General features: G+C 44.4%; 2 protein-coding genes across 2 annotated transcripts; both read left to right on the plus strand.

Annotated features, from left to right (window-relative positions):
• Nucleotides 1-1,939: 1,939 nt before the first annotated feature.
• Nucleotides 1,940-11,627, plus strand: T265_04233 (hypothetical protein; the record flags this gene model as incomplete). Its single annotated transcript, XM_009168926.1, has 7 exons — nt 1,940-1,983; nt 2,025-2,142; nt 2,187-2,337; nt 2,377-2,421; nt 3,669-3,839; nt 7,775-7,853; nt 11,359-11,627. The coding sequence occupies 7 exons, from the start codon at nt 1,940-1,942 to the stop codon at nt 11,501-11,503; spliced, it is 753 nt and encodes a 250-aa protein (XP_009167190.1).
• Nucleotides 11,628-11,770: 143 nt separating this feature from the next.
• T265_04234 (hypothetical protein) lies at nt 11,771-12,179 on the plus strand (the record flags this gene model as incomplete). Its single annotated transcript, XM_009168927.1, has 2 exons — nt 11,771-11,844; nt 12,014-12,179. The coding sequence occupies 2 exons, from the start codon at nt 11,771-11,773 to the stop codon at nt 12,177-12,179; spliced, it is 240 nt and encodes a 79-aa protein (XP_009167191.1).
• Nucleotides 12,180-22,941: the final 10,762 nt, after the last annotated feature.

Genomic DNA, 22,941 nt, shown 5'->3' on the forward strand with positions numbered 1-22,941 from the left:
ACGTCATTCTGAAGGATGCTTGAGAATGACACTCGTCTCGGCAGACGGTGTTTCGGCAAGCGTGGCACGTGACCGAGCTATCGTAGTCGATGTTGCTGGATGCTTTCCCCGATTGCATTACCTGCCGCACAATCAAATATCTGTTTTCTAACCACCCCGTTGCTAACACGCTGACGCCATCATCAACCAGCCACGCTTCTGAGGCGTTGGTAGTCAAAAACCTGAAGACGCCTCACATCATCTGTCAACAGAGGCCACGTCTCTCACTCATACAACAACACAGCCCTTACTGTAGCTTGGTAGCCTGGTACATGGACTCTTAAGATCAAGTGATATGCCTTTTTGACGCCACAAGTGACGCAAGTTGGCAAACGTGATTCGAGCCTTTTAAGATTGCTGCACTGACTTCATCGGGCACATTTCCGTCAAAGCAGATACAACTACCGAGGTATGTAAACTTTTCCACTGAGCTCCTGTAGGGTTATCTTTGGGTTTTCATCAAGCTGGTACAACAATCTTGTCCGGATATTTGCATGACGAGAGGACTGGATGTCAAATATAAAAATAAGGCATTTGAGCTGATTTTCGTCCATATTGCTGAGCTTGAAATGCTCGCATTCTCGATTGACAAGTATCCTAAAACCGACAAATCATCATCCTTCATGAGCTATTTAAAGCATTGGTATCGGTTGTTGAATAAGGACATGTTGTCGCCAAAGATTTTCTTAAAGGTTTGGATAGTGCTGTCGAAGCTGAGATCACTGGGCTGTTTTGGGAAGCATGTAATTCACGGCATGTAATCACGGTTATGTTCACCTGTGCCAAGTTTCCTTCTATGGGTCATCTTGCTTGGCAAAATCAATTTTGAATAGGTCTTGGTATCTTTTGAACCAAGAGTCGAAAGTTCGATAGCATCGGCGTCGAAAATAAATTCGGCGATAGGATTAGAAATAGAATCTGCAGATGAAAGTGATGGTTGACATATGCTGCTTTCTGGAGCCTGACTACTTAGATTTTCTGTCAGAGCTTCTATCAGTTTTAGCTGTGTATGGTAAAATTGCTTTTGTTGGAGTTGCGCGTGTTCAAGCTGCTTTTGCTGGTGTTCCAAGATTACCTGAAGCTGATCAGATAAAATTGACATCGTGGGAGACTCGTCGCCAGTGTTGTGTCTTTGAGCTAGCTGGGTGATTCAGGAGCTTAATGGAAATTACCCTTTCACGTTTGATCGTATAGTACTTGAGTAGGAAAAACCTCAAGGCAGATGACAAAAGCCACCAGATAAATATCGGCTATATTGCAGATGAACCAATGGAAGAAAGATCTCTGCGGTTGATTTGGCCACAACAGAGAGAAAATGAAATCTCAGTGTGTGAGCGTTAGGACCTGACCGTCTTAAGAATTACCAATAGCACCAATGTGTTTTACGAGGTGCGTGAGCGCTCCACAACTTTCAGTGTCCCTTGAATTGCGATAGTCAAGTTCACAGGCCTTATCCCCTTCAGGTCTGGCTTTCTAAGATGATATGCGCTTCTCTTACTCTGTTGTTGCTGGTGACGGTGTCGTCTGTGCACTCCAAACAGCAGAGATTCTCAGCTACAGGGGTGTGTACCCCTGAGTTTCAGACATCCTTTAGTTACAAAATAGACCGCAATCGGAGGAATTGGTCATCCATGGGCAGCGTCATATGCAGAAGTGATCCTCATTTACTGTCACTGGTCAGAACTCTGTGAATACATTATCCAGTTCCATATGTGATCCAAGGACTTCTTTCAGGAATATTCATCGCTTCCTATTCGTTTGATCTTTCGTTTGTAAACTTTAGCTGTACGCTCAGGGTGAATAAAAACCAGTCTGTGGTCGCACACTTGTCGGATGCTTTCTGTTTCAGCCTATTATAGAATTTCACTGATTTCGGCCCATCTTTCACTCTGTCGTTATCATGTCCGGCACAGGTGATCGTATCAATATCTTCCCATCGAGAATGTTGGTGCTTCTACGTTTTTTTACCACCGCATCTAATCTAGGGCATTGGCAGCAATGAAATCTCGACTAAATGGAGCACAAAAGGGACATCGTTTGTTGAAGAAAAAATCAGACGCGCTGACGCTTCGTTTTCGCACAATCCTGAAGAAAATCATAGAAGTTTGTCTTTTTGTTTGCAAACAACCGCGACTAATTCGTTTCAGGCGAAGCAAATGATGGGTGACGTGATGAAAGAAGCGATATTTTCCCTTGCTAGCGTGAAGTTTACAACTGCTGCAAACATAAACAATCTGGTACTCCAAAATGTCACGCGAGCTCAACGGAAAGTAAAAATTGGAAAGGACAATGTGGCAGGTGGGTGTCCAACCTATTTGTTAATTCAATATTTCATAGGGGTTCAGCTACCCGTTTTCAAGACTCACTGTGAAGGCTCCGATGGTAAGTCATTGATACGTAGGTATTTTGTTTTACTTTCTGATCTGCATGATGAGTATTTTGAGTCATTGTTTGACAAACTCTTGTTCTTATTCCAGGGTTTAAGTATTTCGCTGTCCTGGGATTACAAATGTTCTCAAAACCTACTACCAGGATTTAGACCTGTGTTTCGGCGATTTTGACTTACTTATAGGCTTATGAGTGGTTGAGCTTCTGGGGATCCAAGGTCATATAAGCACCTTTTGAGCCTTCTGGTATATGCTGAGGTTCTCTGCATTGGCCCCTCCCCGAGTGAACAGTGCCTAGAGAAAATGGAATATCTTTCCTTACATTGGAAGATTTGATTATCTGCAGGAAAACTAGTTAGGCGCACAAGTTGCGACAAGGATGCTTCAGACCGTAGCATTTCTGAAGGGTGATCACATTGTTTACGGATCACAGTATAGATTGTGTGACGCTTTTTTTAGGCTGCAGAAGAGATTGAGTTTCAAGATGATCCCACCCTTGTACTTGTTCCCCACGCTGGTTTTGATAGCATGCTTTTTGTGTGCTTATCACCCCTCACTCAAATTCCAATGTAGCCAGAACCGTACTCTCCTTTTTGGGGAAAAATTTCAAGGCTGATTATTTTGTGGGGCATTTAGTTCAAATGACGAGTGTGAACATTTTTCATATTTCGATTACTCCTCGTAATAGGCTGACTAGATTAGGTTTGATGTCGTGCTAACCACCTAGCTGTAACCAGTTACACCACCCTTAATTCCACTCGTTTTACCCCACACTCGACCGTGTGTGTGTGTGTGTGTGTGCCATAACGCTTTGATTGGTCGTTCATTTTGTCAAAAACCTATGTCATACTCCTTTGTGATATTTACGGCCATATAATCTCGCAGCCATTTGCTTAGTGCTTGGATAAGTTAACCTACCGACATACTGCTTGGACAGAGGGAATCACCACTACGTCGCCCTCGAGCTATGACTGTGAGGAGGTATCAAGCTCTGGAGATTCGAAGATTTGTTCCATCTAAGCTGGTACCCGCTGTTGGTGAGGGGTTGTTCTACAGAATTATCTAAGGTTGATGTAGGTGCCATAAGTATTCTCACACTATTTGGCTTAATGTGTTCCCCATCAACGGTGACCGCAAGTCGCTAGGCAATTACAATTCCATTTGTTTATATTTCTGCACACGGTCGTTTGTGTCTCGATAAACTTGGTCACGTGATCCTGCGAAAGTCCACTTTCCGTTTAGCTTACGAACTGACCGGACTCTCGGGTGGGGGACAACAAATTGATCGTCTCAAAAAAAACTATGCGAAAGCTGTGGAACTGCTGGTCGAGCTAGCCTCACTTCAGACCTCTTTCATTACTTTGGACGAGGTAATCAAAGCAACTAACCGTCGTGTGAATGCCATAGAGCACGGTAAGTTTCAGCCTTCCACTTCAAATATCCACCTTGTTCTTGTTGCTGACACCCTTAAGTGATCAGAATTCGTGGATGGATCCGTTGATTATGTCCTCTCAGGGTGCTAGATATTGGAACTGTTTGTCTCTCAAGATCAATTTACACTAAAGCCATTTCTGACGCGTCCAAACATCAATTTTATTGCTTCTCGATGTTGGGTTCAGTTGCCTCAAATCTGGCAGCTCCTCATATACGCGCCGGCCCTATTATCGGACTCGCTACGTGGATTTGTACGAATCTTTCTCTTGGACTTCAATGAGTGAGGGGATCTGCTGGCCATTCAAGTAGTTTGATTAATAGATATATTCAGCAAACCCAGTGTGCGTGATAGAGTACCTTCACAAAAGCGGTCGACGATAAATGCATAAAAATCAGAACACATGAAGAAGTAATATCGAAGAGTTTTCAGCGACCTTATGAGTAGTGTGCTACGTCTATACAATGTATCGTGATATCTCGAATATCGTACCAGCTGAAACATGAGGCAACATGGTGCAGCATCTTCAGTTGCTTAAGAACATGATAAATAAGGGATTCAGATGGGTTCCAGGTGAGTCTCCCATCAAAACCAATTTGATATGCAAATCAGTGCATTTGTCGAAGTCTGTCTAATTTGGGCTCAAGTAGAACATAAAGTTGACGGAGACTCGGGGACTGAACCCGCCTGATGAGCCCTATGAAGGGCAAAACCGGTCGTGGGCTGTCGAATAGTCTTCAGAAACCATGTGAGTACTGTGTTTCGTCTCTAAGAAGTAAGGAAGTTGAAAAAAATCGCCTGAAATTGGGTCATGAGAGTCCGGGATTAGTGGCTACCCAGTTCCCGAATTGTCTTCAATGCTTGGCTCTATACCCCACGCTCTACCACTTTTCGTTAATCGAAACTGTATAGGCCGGAAACAATGCACTTATGGTACACCGTTTATAACTGCAAACTGATTTGAAATGAAGGATTAGTCAGGTAACGGGCCCAAAACTGAGTAGCTGGATTACTGCACAGAAAAGTGCGGGTAATGTTTGAAGGCAGCAAGACTTTGCCCATGAGTGAACAGGTCGGGACACGTAATGGAGTCTACGGACAGAAGAGAACGCATCTACAAGATTACACGTAAATGCAGAAAACGAGAAACAAGATCTGTCCATGAACTAATTATCATCACTCGTCCAATGTGAATAAATTCCTTAAGTAAGCCGGAAAGTATGACGAGTGGTACAAAGTTAGAAGGGACACAAACCAGAGTATGAAATTGTGGTACATGTTAAACTGGTACAATTTCCTGATAGGAGGATAGAGTTTCTTCTGTATGACGCTACTCATGAGGTTGGTGGAAACTTTTAACGACCGCCTAGTCCCAGAACTTCCACCAATTTCGCTTCGTAGTTGAGCACTAGATTGAACGAATGTGTAGACACAGAATCGGTTGCAAATAAAGCTAGTATTAGCGGGAGATTTGAGTGCACCTTAGCCGGATCTTTTGTTCCTATTAACCTTCAACTGAATGTGCGACACAAATGAGCGACATTCAGGATGTTGAACTACCTTCCTAGGTACGGCGTTTTTTATAAATTTAATGAAAACTCTCGGACGATAGTGAGCATGTGAGTGACGAGTATGTGACTAAGGTGAACCGCACTCCTGATTAGTTGATGTATCAGGTCACGGATACCTATGACCCTGTTAAGGGAATCTTCATCAAGGAGACGATCAGTGACTCTGGACCCAAAAGTAAGAGCGAACTTATCCTTTGATTCACCCAGCATAAAGCTTGAGGTTAGTGTTTAAATTAGTCAACAAAACTATACGAAAGTCTGATCAGATGACTTTTAGTCTTTTGGGCGAACAGATCAACCGTCATCTGACCAATCACCAGGAAACACCGGTACTACCAATATACGGAGGTCAGATAAGAGTCTAAGTTTAGGGGAGGTGATCAGGGATTCAATATCATCACTAGACCACCTAGATGGAACTTGAATAGATGGTCCGATTGGAGAAAAGGAAACACACTTCTGCCGGTGTGTCATTCCTCAGCATATGCTCGAGTCGGAATGGGGAGTAGCTACCAAACAGGTCTCACGATTGATGTTAAACTACGATTGCTGAACTACTACCGCACAATTGTTGTCTCAACCAATGAAAAATCCCGCCGATACCCCTAAGTTTACCAGTTTGCCAGTTTACCATTCAATGTGTATCCATCCGGTTTTGTTTTTCAGGTTGTAGGCAAGCTAACACAGTGCACGGCATTTGTGTGGGTCCCAGGTATCTGGCGTGTAGCAGATGTTCACTTCCAATACCTTCCTAGACTGTCCATAGACTGTTCATAGGTTTTCTAATCAATCTCTGGGGATGGAACATCGTACGAGACTTGTTTGAACCTGTCACGGGAATCGGGTAAGTTCAGAGTGGTTGAACGGACGGTTAAACAGATGATAGAGTCTACAGGCCTCTCGTAATGTCATATCAAGGGACCCTGTTTCAAGAACAATTCGAAGCTCGTTCCTTGTGCGATGAAGAGAGATTTGTTTCAGTTAGGTTGAACTATCTTGTTTGTTTGTGAACGTGATACTTCCTGACTTACGGTACCTCACGCACAATTATCGATTTATCATTTAATACACAAGACCTGGGGGCGACGTAGGATCCGTAGGAGCCCATGGTCGAGGTTCAGTACATGCAATCCTTGGTCGGGCGCAAGGCATTCAGCATGCCCACCCCTCTCCCGACCAAGCGTTCGCCAGCGGGTAGAATCTCGTCTAACTCTCACATTATCACACACGGCTGAAGACTACAAGTGCAATGTACACCGTCTGTTTCTGGTTTGAAATCAATGTTTCACGTTCTTCCTTAGGCAAATAACTGTTGTTCTTTGAAATCAATGTTTCACGTTCTTCCTTAGGCAAATAACTCAGCCCGGTTAAAGCGCCGGAAACCCACTTTCTCCCTTTAATTTCGAGGAGGTCAGTCATTGACAAGTCTTCCTCAGGGGAAACGTGAGTAGTAGACCGCTTGGGATATCAGAGCAGACCAGTATTCCAGCACTCACACCCGACCATAATGAGGTTTTCTAGGCGTATCATATTACCATTATACCCAGTACCCAGAGCACATAGCGCCTTCCTCTAAAGTACTGAACTATTGGGGCCCTAGCAGCAACACTTCGTGTAATTTTATGGAAGAAAAATATCTTATCAGTGTGAGACTCTGTCTCATAGGATGAAAATTGGAACAGTGGCTGAACAAAATATTTTCGATAAATGGATTATTGATGCCAGTGGTCACATGCACCAAAACACAGTACAACCTGCAATGTTGTACACTGCGATACTTGGAATTCACTGGAGACATGTGTGTCTCAGAATCAGGCAACTGATGATGATGATGGAATATATACCACACTATAATGTTCTGTGATTCAGCCATGTGCTAGGAACCCCGAGTTGTCGTACACTCAGAACCGCGCTGTTTTCTGTGCAAAATTTAGGGGAAAGCAAAGCTAGATGTACAGCAAAAGGGAACAAAAGGGTTTGAGAGAGGTCTGGGTGCTCTCAGTGCTTTTTTGTGCTAGTCTGCGGACGGATTAGGCTCTTGTGAGAGGTCTGGGTGCTCTCAGTGCTTTTTTTGTGCTAGTCTGCGGACGGCCTTTGGCCGATGTCAGTGACAGTGGTGCCGAGTGAATGTTTTGGCAGACTTTTCACATGATTGTACAAGAGTTATGACTATGATACCTAAGGAAATTGCCATTGTTCTGAGGAGTCAAGTTGGGAAGTGGACAAAGAAAATAAGTTTTGAAGAAATTCCATGAATTGCGATTAGTTTCTGTCACGAGCTCTGTTAGCCAATTGTGTTGTGCTGCATCGTCATTTTAACCTCTTCATCACCATTTCTGATTTAGTGGTCATACCGCGAATTTCTCGAACTTTGAGCTACATCACTCAGGAACTGGATGAACGCGAACGAGAGGAGTTCTTCAGGTGAGCTGCTCGTCACATCCTTTGAATTCAAACCTAGGTCTTGTGGCTACTTTTTGCTCGATTCAAGCTACTTGTGAGTAGCCAGGTGATTATAGCTCATTTTTCGAAATCCTCATTTCGGTTGCTTTGACCCGTTTCGCTCACGCTGATTTCTGCTGTAGGGCTTTCTCAAGCCTTTGGTTTCGATGTGTAGTGAGGATCACCGCAGACTAACTGTGCGCGTTTGTGTGCACACGTGTGTCCTCTGGCATGCGTCCTCCGTCCCTTCCACAATTCTCTGCAGGGGAAATCAAACTCACCTTACCAAGGCCAAAGCGTGAAGAACTGACAGTCGCAGCAAAGTCAAGCCATCAATGGGACATTTCACGGATTTTTTCGGCATATTTCCGATAAACGAAGGACAGTTTTTACAACGTTGCTGCAGAAACAATCAGAAACAATGAAAACCAGGCGAAACATGGGCGTTCCCACACTCGTGTCAAAATCCCCTTCTTGGTTCTCCTGATATCCACAACTTTCCTCTTATCTCGCTTGAACATAAGCGGAATTCGCATACATTTTCAGGGGGCTGTGGTGGAATAAACCCAAAAAACTTCATCAAATCGAAGGGCGAACCATAGACAGTATTTTGGACATGGATTTAGCGGAATACAAGTAAAAATGGATGTCCACAAGAATCAGTGTCATTCGTATTGTGATGGCGTCTAAGTTTGGAAACGAAAAGTCGATTACCATTGGCGCTGGGCTGTAAGAAAAATGTGATTAGACGTATTGCACTACTCAAGGTTGCTGAAAATTCTTTGCCCTTCTTGGGGCCCATCAGGTAGGCGCAGTCACCGAGTTTCCGTCAACCTTATGTTCTACTTGGGACCGAATTGCATGTAGTGCATGTTGGGAGGTGTCATACATCTGGCCAGTTGCACCTTACTTCCTCAAGAGTATTTTCGGGTCCCAGAGGAGAGCTTCGTGTATCATGACAAAATTCGTCCATGAAAATGTATGGCCTGTGCCTTCTTCACTCTCATTAAGTCGGTATTTCGTTTACACTTCCAGAACATGCCTATCCGTCATGATTTATGGGTCTACATTCGTTTACACTTCCAGAACATGCCTATCCATCATGATTTGTGGGTGTGATTGCATGGAACTGACGCACAGTCTCATCACGGCTATAGCTGTACTGCCCGTGTCTCATCACCTGGCCTCGTGCAGATGAATCGGCTTATCGTGTGTAATCGATGCTGTCGCAAGAGATTGCTCCATCTTCAGTGTCATACGATTTTCAGCTGCAGCTGTGACAGCATCGGTATTTTTGGATACTTACTTCTGTCTTCTTTACACTACAGTGTGTACAACTGCTTGGCGTTCTTCCCCTTTTCTATGCCTTAACCCCTACGTACTTATAGGTCACCCGTAAGCTCTCCGTTTTATCGATGGGCATACTTCAACTGTCCTTCCCAGAAAAGACTGGGATCGAACAGAAATCGTTCGGTTTCAACACCCTTTTGGTACCCAGCTGCCATACCACGAGGGTTGGGATACTACCAGATTTTCCAAGCATAGACTATTGACTAGTCATGTTTTTGTCTACTTTCAAGGTGTATTTTCCACCTGATCACCGGTAGAACTCTCATTGTCTTCTGATTATCTTGGAAGCATGTTACCATAATAAGTCTTCGGCCCATGTCGTCAGCCAGATAAGCTGGAATCGCTTGTACATCAGTCCTTACTATGTCTCGATCTGGAGACGAAAGATTCTCAGCTGTTCAGATTTTGACAGTCTTCAGGTTAGTAGCACGCACTCCTGAAACTATGGCCAGTCATCGTTTTCATCATTGAAAGTAATATATTAGTACTGTGTACAGACTCCTAACCACAACCATGAAGAAGGTCCCAGCAAATAGCGGAAGAAAGATGGAGGGGATGGCACTTGCTGAGAGGACGTCTTATTTTCCTGGGGGAGAACAGTCAATAATCTTTGACATATTCGGACAGAATCATGTCGTAGTAAGCCGTCATTGGCGGGATTAACCTTGGCGAACCTCATCCAATATAGGTCCTGTGAAAAACACCAGCCGAACTTTAACTAGACAGTGTAGCTGGGAAATGACATCACGCTGGCCACACTCCGCCACCTGCAAGCAAGATCACATGGGCCCTAGTCAGGAAGACGCAAAGATGTCATAACAATCAGTTCGATGGTAACCTTTATTTTGTGCTTCCGTGTCACGGTCTGTTCCCTGCAAACCTTTTGCCAACAATTGCATAGAACGGAAAACAAGCTGTCTTGGGTAGTCGGTGATTGGTCATGCGTATATGGGCCTTAACCGCCTTACCGTGATAAGTTTAGTCTTTTCAAGAGCTCTTGTGACTCGGATTCAGTGCCAGGTGACAGCGCACCATATCGTTGCGTACTGGCTGCAACCAGCCAACTATTGCTAGGCCACGGAGAGACACCAGTGGCCAACTATTTGATAACACCCGAGGTCCTCGGATCGTAGGGACCATGTCTCATAACCATAGAGTGAGACCGCATATACAGTTGCCTTGTGTACTCAGCGAACTTCATTTCTGATGCCACAACTGACGCAAGTTAGCGAACCCCAACAGCATCTTGATTATTCTCACATTGACATCATCTACCACGGCGTATAAATTTACCTGGATATGTGTACTGATAATCAAATCCAAGTTCTCCATTCCGAGGTTCCAGAGAGACACGGGAGGATGGGGTTTTCTGGATTAAAACCTTCCACCCTGTAGATCTGAGACGCACGCCGAAACATATGAAGGAATCTTTCCACGCAATCGCATGCGAACACAACGGTATGATTCGATAACCAGCTCCCTCCAAGTAACTGTACTAACGGATCCTCAGGTCTGTGCCTTGTGAAGGTAACATCACTATCTCAAACGGTCCTGGAGTCATTGATTTGGCCCGGCACACCGATGAAGAAATTCTTGCGTGTAAAGTATAGGGCTGCTGGCTACATTTACAGTGAGGTTGAATTTGATCGCCCTGATCAGGATTCAATTTGTGCAAGATACGGTAACCTCTCCGTCCTGGTGTATTAACCCATGTGCGACTGCCAGTCGGTTCTTTCGTGTGTGCAAAAGTTTTTGAGTAGTGAAGAAGGGATATGGCCTCGGTTAGAAAACGACCAATCCGCAATTTTACTTACAATTTGTCTCTATGCCGTTCGTTTGTTTCCGGCATACCAACGCAGCGGAGATAATATACAGCAGTCGGGTTTTCGAACTTTCGACCGAACACTCCACATGCTATTGTTATTATCTTTCTTGGTGGCGTTTTCTCACTGGCGACCCTTGAAAGTCCCTATCACCCACTTCAACCTGGCCATCTGTATGTTGGTAGGTTCCGATGCAAGACAGATACCACTTACCAGGCTTTTTTCTGCCATCGTTGTCACGACCTGTTGCAATGGCAAATGATTCATGCTATGTAACAACCTCCGTCTAGCGTTTACCCTTTTTCCTCTTTCAGGTTGAAAAAGGTTCAAGAAAAGAAAAAGCGTAACACCGCTTTGAAAGAACAAGAGCTAAAGGCGAAAGGCTTCGTGTTGGCCGAGGCTGATCAAGCTCCAAACATCCTCACTGCCAATGCGGATGAAGATCAGATTTTGTTCTGAGACACATTCCCTTATCACTCAAATGCATAATACGGTTTTCTTCACATTATTACTAGCTGTTCTGCGATCAAGTGACATGATTTCACAGTGATCTTCGTTGCTTACTTTCAATACACATATGAACTCTTTTTGTGCGTTTTATTCTCATCCGTGACTGGGTAGTTTGAAAGCGGTGTACCATTTGTTTGAGTTGTTTGAATGCTTCACTCACTGAAAGGGGGTTCCATGCCGTGTATAGTAGTGCATGGTTTTTCTGGTTCATCGGCAATGCAGCGTCTAAAACACAACATTCCCGTTTTCACCGGAAAGCCGGGGATCGAAAGTGCTACTTGGGTACCCCGGTTAGCCACTTAGTTGTCCAAACATGTAGGATCTTCACAGAAGAAGCGAACGGGCCGCCGCCCTGGATCGGATTTGATGTTGTCTCATTAGAACACAACATGAGGAACTGATCGTAAGCTCTGAATAAGCGAGCACCGCTGGCCCGAATACATTCGACCTCGACCAAAGACCTCCCACGTGTTGTTCAATACGTTGTGGAGTTACAGTCAAAGCCGTATGCCCGGTTAGCCACTTAGTTGTCCAAACATGTAGGATCTTCACAGAAGAAGCGAACGGGCCGCCGCCCTGGATCGGATTTGATGTTGTCTCATTAGAACACAACATGAGGAACTGATCGTAAGCTCTGAATAAGCGAGCACCGCTGGCCCGAATACATTCGACCTCGACCAAAGACCTCCCACGTGTTGTTCAATACGTTGTGGAGTTACAGTCATTTGAAGCCGTATGCGTTCCGTGCTTCAAATGAACTAGTTACCATGATTATCGTCTGGGAACATGTACATAACTCGAATATCGACGTGTGCGTTCCAGCGTTCAGTCCTATGGAACTTCATATTCAATGGTAGTTACGGTGGATTATGCCTTAGGGACGAACATCGCCGTCTGCGGTCAATTTTAACGCAATGTTTTTTATCGAAGATCGGGCAAACAGGGTGTTACGGACGGAACATGCTCCTCGTAGGGTTGCGAAAAACCCTTCGACAGCCGAAGACCTGCTTTGCCCCTCTTGAAGTTATCGTAAACGAGGGATTTATCTGGATTCATTCGGGTCTGCCGTCGAAACCAAGTTAATGTGCAAATGAGTGTACTTCCCGAAAAGCCTCACTGGCTTTGGAATCAGCATTTGATTGATGCAGATGTGAATATGAATACCTATCCCGCAAAACCCCAAAATGCAACCAAAAAGTTGCCCAGTGGGTTTCAGGCGTGTCACTCTACCTGACTGGTGGGTCAATCGATCGTCATAACCAGGACCGATAGTGGGTCGTCGTTCGATGTGTCGGGCACACCAATCACATCGCTCAAGTGTGAACACGTTCGCCTGTTCGGATGCGAAAGTTCAGATGCGTCCAAAGTGCCAAAGTGGTGTAGTGGTTACACGCTCGCCCCGCATGTCAGAAGTCCGGGGTTCAAATCCCGGCTCGGCCACTGCTGATGAGCTCTAATAAGAACGAAACTCGAGTCCAGTGCCTCCCTTTGATGTGGACTCACCGGAATAATTACGCTAGAACACGAGGGTGACTACAGAGGAGAATGTCGGTAGCTCAGGTAGCGTAGATGATCGTTGGCTTGTTCGCTGAGCTGGGCAATTTGGTTGCAGACGTTTCATCACCAATCCATGTGACATCATCAGTGCGTAGTTGTGCGTAGCGGTGGGTTATTGGTTGTGCGTACAGACATCTTCAGCAACTTCAGTGGTCTAGAACTTCCAGCTTAGAGATAGTTCTATAGACTAGGTTTCAAAATACAACTTAAGCAAGAGTCAATTAATCGAGTTTTGAACATTTCTCAGCAGCTGTTCTTTTCAACCGACAGATTGCCCTCAAGTGATTGTCCCACCAAACAGGCTGTGCGAAAATTTCTAAGAAATGATTTTCTGAAAATCGATCTACTTGGTACAGACGCGTGAGTCGTGCAGCTGTGAATACATTGGACATCCCACCATATCGTGATTGATGAATCAGTCCCATGCATCACGAGTGTAGGGAATGTTCGCTCTAGGATGAATCCTAATTTCATTCATCAATAGTGTTTTGCAAGTTGCATGCTTTTTCAAGTTGCGCTTCTGGACAGAAACATTTTTATGAGTACGATTTCTATGATGGTATAGCATGTCAGCCTTCATTGACCCTATCGCTTCTTGCTGTGATCTGGGCTGGCTCCTGACCCTGTTGTTACGCGTGGGTTCGGAGAGGGTGTCGCGTTTATACCAAAGTCCTCTGTCAGCTGCCACGACAGCAAACAACTTAGTTTGCAGTCTAGCCATGCGGTATTGTTGTCGTCGCTCCCGAAGTGGATGAGAACAACAAAGTTGCTTGTACTCACATGCGGTATGACTTGAGTTTAAGTGTACTCAGTATGTCACCACAGCTACATGCCTGAGCTCATTTGATTGAAACGGAGACTGAACTTCATCGAGCAGTCCAATATCCAGTGTACAAAATGAATCATTTGAGCATCACTAAAGCATTGATGTATAGGACACGTGATTTCCGTGATCTTGAGGGGAGGCGCGGGTAAACTGACTGATGATGTAGTATCATTTGGCGTCTGTTGGCTCAGTGTCACGCCCAGACATCATGTCTTGAAAAAAATTAACTCCGGCTCACAGACATAGCTGTACAAGCATTTATTGAAGCTGATAAACCCTAGCTGAATATGTGGTCCACCCGGACAGGATTTTCGGTCGTTACAGTGTTGGTAAAGCCAGATGGCTATTTCACCACCAGAATCCCAGGCACAGAAACCAAATCTGCTCCGTTTTCGAAACGTGGATTTCTGTGACCAAGCGCCTGACATTAAAGAAACACGTATATCGGAACAGCTAAAATGGCATTATCATTTTAAGCAATGAACCGAAGGTAACAACCGCGATTCGGTATTTTGGTTCCAGACTGTGCAGGCGCCTATAAAAATTGTTTTTGGGCTAGTGCAGCTAGTTTGTACGGAACCACAGACCTATGTGTGAGACTGGACCTAATGTTCTTCAGTACGAAAGCTTAACCAAAGCCGGTGGCAACTGGTGCGTGTATTTTAAATGACCATAGGATACAAAGTAGTCCTTTGGAACGACAAAAGAAGTTGCGCTAGTGGAAGCATATCACGCATTTTTGTTTGTTGTCAATAAATACAAGGATTCTAAGACCAATTGCCGTTAAAACTGATCTCCGGCATTAGGAGATGCAGTTTCGCAGAGCACAGCCGGCCGGAACATCAAACGAATTAATAACAAGCTACTAACGTTATTCCAGTAGCTGAAAGAGTGAATTAATTTTAGTGCTGGCTGTTGGACGTGGCTTGCTACCCCCACACCAGCGTTTGACGAAGTAAGCAATCGCAACTACATGATGTCATTTGTTTGATACAAAATGTCCTAAGGTGGCGGTTACCAAATATTGAATCTTCTGTTGACGTAATTTTAGTGCTGGCTGTTGGACGTGGCTCGCTACCCCCAGTGTTTCACGAAGTAAGTAATCGCAACTAACATGATGAGAATTCGTTTGTTCGATACAAAAAGTCCTAAGGTGGCGGTGACCAAATATTGAATCTTCTGTTGACATTGTAGAGATATGGACATCCGCCCCACATCCGCACCCACGTTCCAATTCACGTTGTTCATTGAGCACGTTCCGTCTGAAATTGTTTCTTGGCAATATGTCTACTGATGGAGAAGTGTACAGTGTTGCTGGAGACTCTGGTGGTGTATTAAGGTGGCTTGGCAAACTGGGACTCAGTGTTATGTGTACAAACCATGGTATCATTTGGTTACAACACTCTGTTTTTGCTCTGGTCGGCGTATCACGCACTAGAGAATGCGTTCCATCTTGTCACATTTTTTCGACGAAAGATCACAGAAAGTATGTTCATGGCGAATTACGGCGAAACAAAGATATCTCCATGGTAATCATCGACCGAGAGAGTACTTAATGCGTATCACCGTATTTGCTAAGTTCTGCCTTGTAAACTATAGCCCTCAAATTATTGATATATATGTATAAATATACTTTTTTAACACAGCCCTAGAGAAGTTGTCGGTAGCACTATTCAACTCTGAGAATGTCCTTGGAGATCCGATAATTGGTTGATCATAAGCGCATAAATGCAATTTTTTTACATGGGCATCCGCGTCTGACAGTTGAAGATTCACGCACGATAAACGTGTACGTCTATTCTTTTGCACTAAGAACAGCGTTGTATCTCCTTACTTTTTGGTTTTCACGTGTTGGACCAAATTGAATTTAATACAAACAAGGGATTCTCTAATTCGATGTATCCGTCTAAACAAACCGCTGTCAACAAGATACCACCGAGGTACGCAGTTAGAGTACAGTTAACACTGGAGAATATGTTGACGTACACCATAGTTTCAGGAAAATTTTTTCGATGTTTCCTTAGTGATTGGCAGTCGATCACACTTCTGTATGACTCAATCGATTCTCACCTACTGTGGTTACGTTAGGGTGTAGACTGTATTCACTAACAACCCATTTTTTGACAGTTCAGTTGTAGGGATCAGCTTACACGAATCAGATATTCAAGTGAACTGCATTTACCATCAGGCTGTGAGTATTTCTGGTTATGTTTTATACTTTGTGTAATGTATTACAAACTCAGGTTGAATGAAGCATTTTGACACGCCAAGCTTGCAGCTCGAAAACGGTGAACTCAGGAATTTTCTTAACGGACTGAAGCTCATCTGGGAATCGATTGAGATAAGAAATCCCACGAAATACGGTAAATTTCTGCTTCGCACCTCACTGATAAACAGTCTCCTAAGAATAACTGACGACTGGAAGATGTCGGGGTATTGCACCATTGTCTACTGATAAGCCACCAAACGCAAATACAACAAACTGGTTACTTGTAGCTCTCTATCGTAGTGAATTGGACTCCAAAGGATAGGTTGTTACACCTGTCACGTGAGCTGTACCGTCTCAGGCAATACGATACAACGAGAACATTCCATGATAGTTTTGAATGTACGGGAGCCCCACATGCTTCGAGGAGGGTTGGACCATGGTGTGAATGAAAACTGATGTTGTTGTAGCAGCATGCACCTCCCAAGGGAAGATTCCACTGCATCCTAATTGCGCATCAAAGTCGCTTGTCGTCTTGGTCGCCGACGAAATTATACTCCACAACATTGTGGCCCCTTGTAGTCGTGTCTGCCACTTCAGAATAGGTCGTAGACGTTTGCAGTCTCAGGTGAAGCTGACCTTGCCTTAGAAGACGGGATCAAACTCAGTCGTGCTTACTGGGTCTTGGAAACCGAGAGGTTTCAAGGTATCACCACTGTCGCTAAAGCCAGCTACCTTTCGGGCAGCCTCTCCGGAGTATCCGAAAGCGATAGGAAATTCTTAGTGATCACCTGTCGTAGCTATATACTTGTAAGTAAAAATATCTGGGGCAACATAAGCAGACATTTGATGCTTTTTTCTAACGCCTACTAAACAGAATATTTGTGAAAAGGCATGTCCAACCATCTAACGTTGCGGAAGCTTCATAACAACTTCATAGCAAACCAGGAAGAAGAAAACTTGCCCAACAACTAGGCCTCCTGTTCCAGTGGAACACTAAGACCTTAAACCCAACCGTCACAAGTGGCAACAACCACTTTCTGGAATACTAGCGACAAGTTAATTTTGCGTACTTGGTTTGAAACGTTATCGAGAGTCATATTCACCAGGGTACAATGTCAATTTGCTCTACTCTCACCAGCGTGAATTTTGCCGGATCCTCTTCTGTTCAATGAAACGTTGGGTCGAAGCTAAGGCCCCTGAAGGCAATGTAGATTGTGACCTCTGTTGATTTCAGAAAAGCTTTTGATGATTTTCTAAAGGAAACTACTTGCAATGTCGCTGAGAGCTCTTCGACCGCAGGTCGACGCAATGGGCTGTCCACAGCTATGTTACACTCCAGGTCCACTTGGAAGCATCCAGTCCCGATGCTCGGTCAATGACGATCAGGTCAAGATGTGGATGTGGGACTCATGCCTGAATGTGGAACAGTGTGTTTCGGTGGCCAGGCAGACATCAGGACGCTACTAAAGCTCCCACTAAGCAAAAGAGACCTTGGAATTGTGGCGCTGAACACTTTCGACACTACAACCTACTCAAATCGGGTTTGTGCGTCGGCCAGGCGTACAATTGCCTGCATACGTATGCCGACTGACTAGCCTAGGCCACCAGCTTTTAAGATTCTCTTTATCGCTTACTTGCTCCGGCGTTTTTGATACGATGGATGTGTGGCTAATTCCCGTATATCAAGCTACAGAACGTTTGGTGGAATGTGGGGTGTGAAGGTCAATTGAAAATATGGGTTCTACTTCCTCAATATTATTAATATTGTTAGCCTCCAACGAATAATATGAAGGGACTTCGGGCCCTAGCTAGCGTGCGATTACTTACGGATGACCGACAAAAAACGTCACCGTTTCACTCTTCGGGAGCAGAGTGACGCTCTCCATGGCTCTCAGGTGATTAAGTGGGGTTGCTAATACCTGGAACTGACTGTCGTCCGTCATAATGGAGGAAGTTGAAGGAAGTGATTTCAAGTAGAAAATGAGTGACTGTCTTCGCGTTATATGGTACGCCCTCCAACGGTGACTAGCGGTGAATTCCAGCTAATAAGGTAGGACCCAAATGGATTTTCCAACTGCCCTCTACTAACTAGACTCTGAATTTGGTATCGTTTTCCCCATCAGTACATCGAGTTAGTTTTCAAGAGTTGCGTGGGACTTAGTCACCTTTAATGAAAGGTACATGATACTTCCTGAATAGATGCCGATCTTGGTGCACCACTCCTGAGGTTGCCGGGCCATTATCAGTTTCCCTTCTTGGGGCTCATCAGGTAGGCGCACTCCCCAACTTTCCATCATCCGTGTGCTCTGCATACTACTTTGGTTTTGACGGGTGAGTCACCTGGAACCCAGCTGATTAAGAATATCATAAACAAGAGATTCAGTTCGGTTCCGTGTGAGTTACCCGTCAGAATCATACTGATATGCAGACGACCATATAAGTTCCGCTCACTTAAACTTGGTTAGAATTCAGAAAGGCCGAATGTAGAATGAACTAATAAGTAGACCCAATCGATGGCGTCACTCTAGGTGCCCACACTGTCATAAGTTAATGGTTGACAAACACACCAACCTTGGTTATGTGTCGATTTACAAATACCAAATTCGGAACTTAGAGAGCTTCGTAAAACTCACATAAACATTGGGCGTCCGGATGCCTATACGAATGCACATATGTCCAGAGTTCATTTGTGTATCGACCGCAACACACCCAAGTTTGGTCAACTTGTGTGTACTTCACTGTAAGATATGGGTTCATATCAACTTTGCATCTTGGTGCCGATAGTCGAGTCAATACCAATGGAATTTTGTTGTCAGGAACGGTCAGGGTGTGATCCATGTTTTCAAGACTACAAGAAAATCTACAAAGAACTTTCAAATGTGTGCTTTCTATGCTTTTCGCCAACCGGTGCCCATATCGCAAGTCGCATGGTGTCAGTCAGTGCAAAAGTCGCGGAGGATAGGTATTTGTATGCGAGATTTTAACAGCTTACTTAGTCTTACCGGGTCGTGTGTTTTGGACAGTGTTTAGGTCACCGGATGACACTATCAATAAACCGAAACACAACACAAAGGTTTCCTCATTCAATCAGAAGATGAAGTCGAGTGACTACTGTCGAAAAAGCTTTGAAAATTGAAACTCTAATAAAAATGGGCTATTATAGGTTTTATTTGTTCAATCATTTTCTTTGACAAAACGGAGAGTCGTCCAGTTTTGTAGGAAAAGAATCATGAGCGGAAATTCGCCAGCGGATTGAGTTGTTTTCAAGCTGAAAACTCGGAGTGGCCGGTCACCACAAATCTGTCAACGAACGCAAGTTTCACTACCCCCTATCCATTTACTAATCCCAGCTGGTATCCATTTGAAAGGGCCGCAGCATCTGTAGAATTGAAACCTGCGCTTTCCTAAGGGTAACTATTTGGCCGGTCTAGAGGGCGATCGGTCCTTGAATTAGGGGCACTTTTCATCCGGCACAAAAACCCATGAAACCTAATCTCTCTCTCTAGCAAGTTAACTTCGGTTTCACAGGAAAGTTTCGGGGAATGGAACCGAGGGATTGTTGCCAGAACACACCACTCATGATTTTGCTAGAAACTCTTCGGTAGCCGACTACCGACTTTGTCCTTCTAGGGGCTCTTCAGGTAGACGAGTTTTCCTCAACCTTGTGTCCCAAGTAATACCGTCGTTGGTTTGTATTGATTTTTTATCCACCCAAAGCTTTGTATCCATTTAAAGCGTTATTCCAGCGCGCTTTTCGCGCAGCGTGTTGGATATATGCTGTTTGCTTGTCAACCGAGAGACGCATCTCGGGATGTGAACCTGTATAAAGCTGTTCCAACTTCTCTGTTTTCATCCCAGTCACTACACAGGTGTGTCCTGAATGTGACCTGGAGTCGAATCCTCCCCTATCGGAGAATGTGACTGCCCGCAGTGTATGGGATAATCGCACGGTATCCTTATAAAAACGGTCAAATATATAGAAAGGATGTGTGAAACGATACCTCTATGTGATTTTCACTGAGGTTTCTGTGCTGATATTGGGAGAATCGGGTTCACCATCAACAATTGTAGCGGAATGCCCATTTCCTGCCGCTGATTTTTAGTCCACTTAGGGAAATCCGCAGAGTGTTGACTGCGCCAACTGTATAGTTTGGTTCGTTATGGCGAACAGCGTGGTCGAAGCACGAGGCAAAAAGAGCCTATTGGAAGCACCCGATAACGGACATGCAACGTGATTTGAATATTACGTGTGACTACGCTGGGGGACCTGTGTATGTACCGAATGGAAAAATAAATAAAACATATTCTGCTATCGTTGGATCGAATCTACTGTACAGGAAAGGCGCAAATTCTTTGTTTTGTGTTTGTATTGCAACATTTGCAACATTCTTTGTGGTATCGTATCAGTGAGAAGACTAGACAATTGCCCACACCTTGTTGACTACCCGTGTAACGGTGTATGCTACTGATGGGACATGTGAGTAGTGTCTGGTCAGGTTTCAAAGCACCGTCCCTGCAGCTGATAGAAGGTTAGTACGGAAAGTATGGCACTTTCTCGCAGTACTTGTTCGTCGTTTTCTACTATTCGCAGAACGTCCGTGAAATTTCAAGAGGACTATTGAGATCGCTCACTTTTCAAGTGCTCTGTGGGACTGAGGTTTTTACTTTTGGTGTCTAATTGCTCGTAATCGGTTAGTTCGTGTTGGTCAATAGACAGCTCAGCACCGAATGCTTTTCCTTCTTTTGCTCGTAACATTTTATTGGGAAGCCTTTACATAGGAAAGTCGCATTAGGAGAAACCAAACAGTTTTGTGTATATGGGTCCGGAAACCCAATAGCCCTGAGTGTACTCATCCTAGGCCCATAGAATGTAGTGAGGAGCAAATGCATAAGTCATGAGCTCAGTGATTTTTCAACTATTCAAGCGGAGCTTTTTTGTCTTTGAGCGACTGATACCCAGACAAGATTATATTTGCATCATGTCCACAGGTGAATTCACGTCATACGTACTCGAAGGGTTCTCGTGAGAATACTGTTCCACACTTAACAAATGAGTTGTGTTCAGTGTTGTTCGTGAAGTTTGTTTAATTTGTGTATCTTGCACATACTACTGAGTCGGCCTTTCCAGCGACAAAATTGTGTCGGCCGATACATGACGAGCTGCATCGCTTAACGATTGACCACATATATCACAAAGGGATTGGGATCTCCTGAATCGATTACTGATGGCTGTTACTCTATTTCTACCTGTTATTTCAGAAATGTTCCAGAAATGTTCCATATTGGGGACGGACGTTATTCAGTATATAGATGGTGGTCGACAGTACATCAGTAGGCTTCGCTGATTTTTAGATCGTGTAACAAAGGTCCGGGAATTTTTTTAGTCCATTACATCAGGTTATCCGATGCCGAAAAGCCAGGAAGCACTTTTCAGCTGTTTCATCATTTTAGCTACGTTTGAGTTAATCGTGCTGCCGAGCAATCGCTCATAGGCAGGTGGTTTAGTCTCCTAGCTGCGAAGTTGGGGGTTCGAACATCCTAGGAATGCGTACCGATGATGAATGCCAGTGAGAATGGAACACTCACCGTACTACTAGGCTTTATGGCATAAAGAAACCTCACATACGGGATTAAATTTCGACAGAAAGATTCCAAAAAGTGCCTTTCAGTATCGGCAAACTGTGAGTAGTTCAGAATGTAGATTAATCCACATTGCGAGTTAGGAATCTTTACCGAAGAAGCCAACTGCTACGTAAGTACTTGATATGGATTCTGTGGGTAAAGTGGTGCTAAACGGTGTTTAAGTGGGAGTTACTCACACTGCTGATCAGCCGCTCTTGACCGAACGGTTCATTCTTCAATGGTTAGCCTGGAAGTCATGGGTTCGAATCCCCGTGGAGATTCGCAAGATGGGCATTACTGATGACTTTCAATAAGGACTGTAAGGTGATCCCAGCTTCTTCGGTATAGATCGACCACCTGCAGGACGAGATCTCCATTGAAGAGTTGCTTATACCGTAGACATGACAAGCAAGCATGTGAATCCTCGTTTACAAGGGTCAAGCTGGAGCAGATGTCTGGAGCGTCACGTTAGACCTGAAAATAACCACAAGCCTAATGCGCCCACACGTATAAATCCGGAAACCAACCTGAGATAAGTGAGTGGGTGTGAGGCGTGAATACTGTAAGTGGTGCTAAACGGTGTTTAAGTGGGAGTTACTCACACTGCTGATCAGCCGCTCTTGACCGAACGGTCCATTCTTCAATGGTTAGCCTGGAAGTCATGGGTTCGAATCCCCGTGGAGATTCGCAAGATGGGCATTACTGATGACTTTCAATAAGGACTGTAAGGTGATCCCAGCTTCTTCGGTATAGATCGACCACCTGCAGGACGAGATCTCCATTGAAGAGTTGCTTATACCGTAGACATGACAAGCAAGCATGTGAATCCTCGTTTACAAGGTTCAAGCTGGAGCAGATGTCCGGAGCGTCACGTTAAACCTGAAAAAAACCACAAGCCTAATGCGCCCACACATATAAATCCGGAAACCAACCTGAGATAAGTGAGTGGGTGTGAGGCGTGAATACTGTCAACCTTGTAATCTCCGTTCAAAATTGGTTCTCAGAGTAGAAAATCACAGCGGCGCGTTGGCAAGCCCGATTCACTCATGAATGACTATATGAGTGAGAGTGAATAACAGAATATGTGGAAAAACGTTCATTTGGAGACGCAATGTCCATTAGAGTAGATTTTTGGGTTTTGTTGGGCTGTATTAAACAGAGTGCTTCTATTTT

Source organism: Opisthorchis viverrini (genome assembly GCF_000715545.1).
Source record: "Opisthorchis viverrini unplaced genomic scaffold opera_v5_68, whole genome shotgun sequence".
Taxonomy (NCBI): Eukaryota; Metazoa; Platyhelminthes; class Trematoda; order Opisthorchiida; family Opisthorchiidae; genus Opisthorchis; species Opisthorchis viverrini.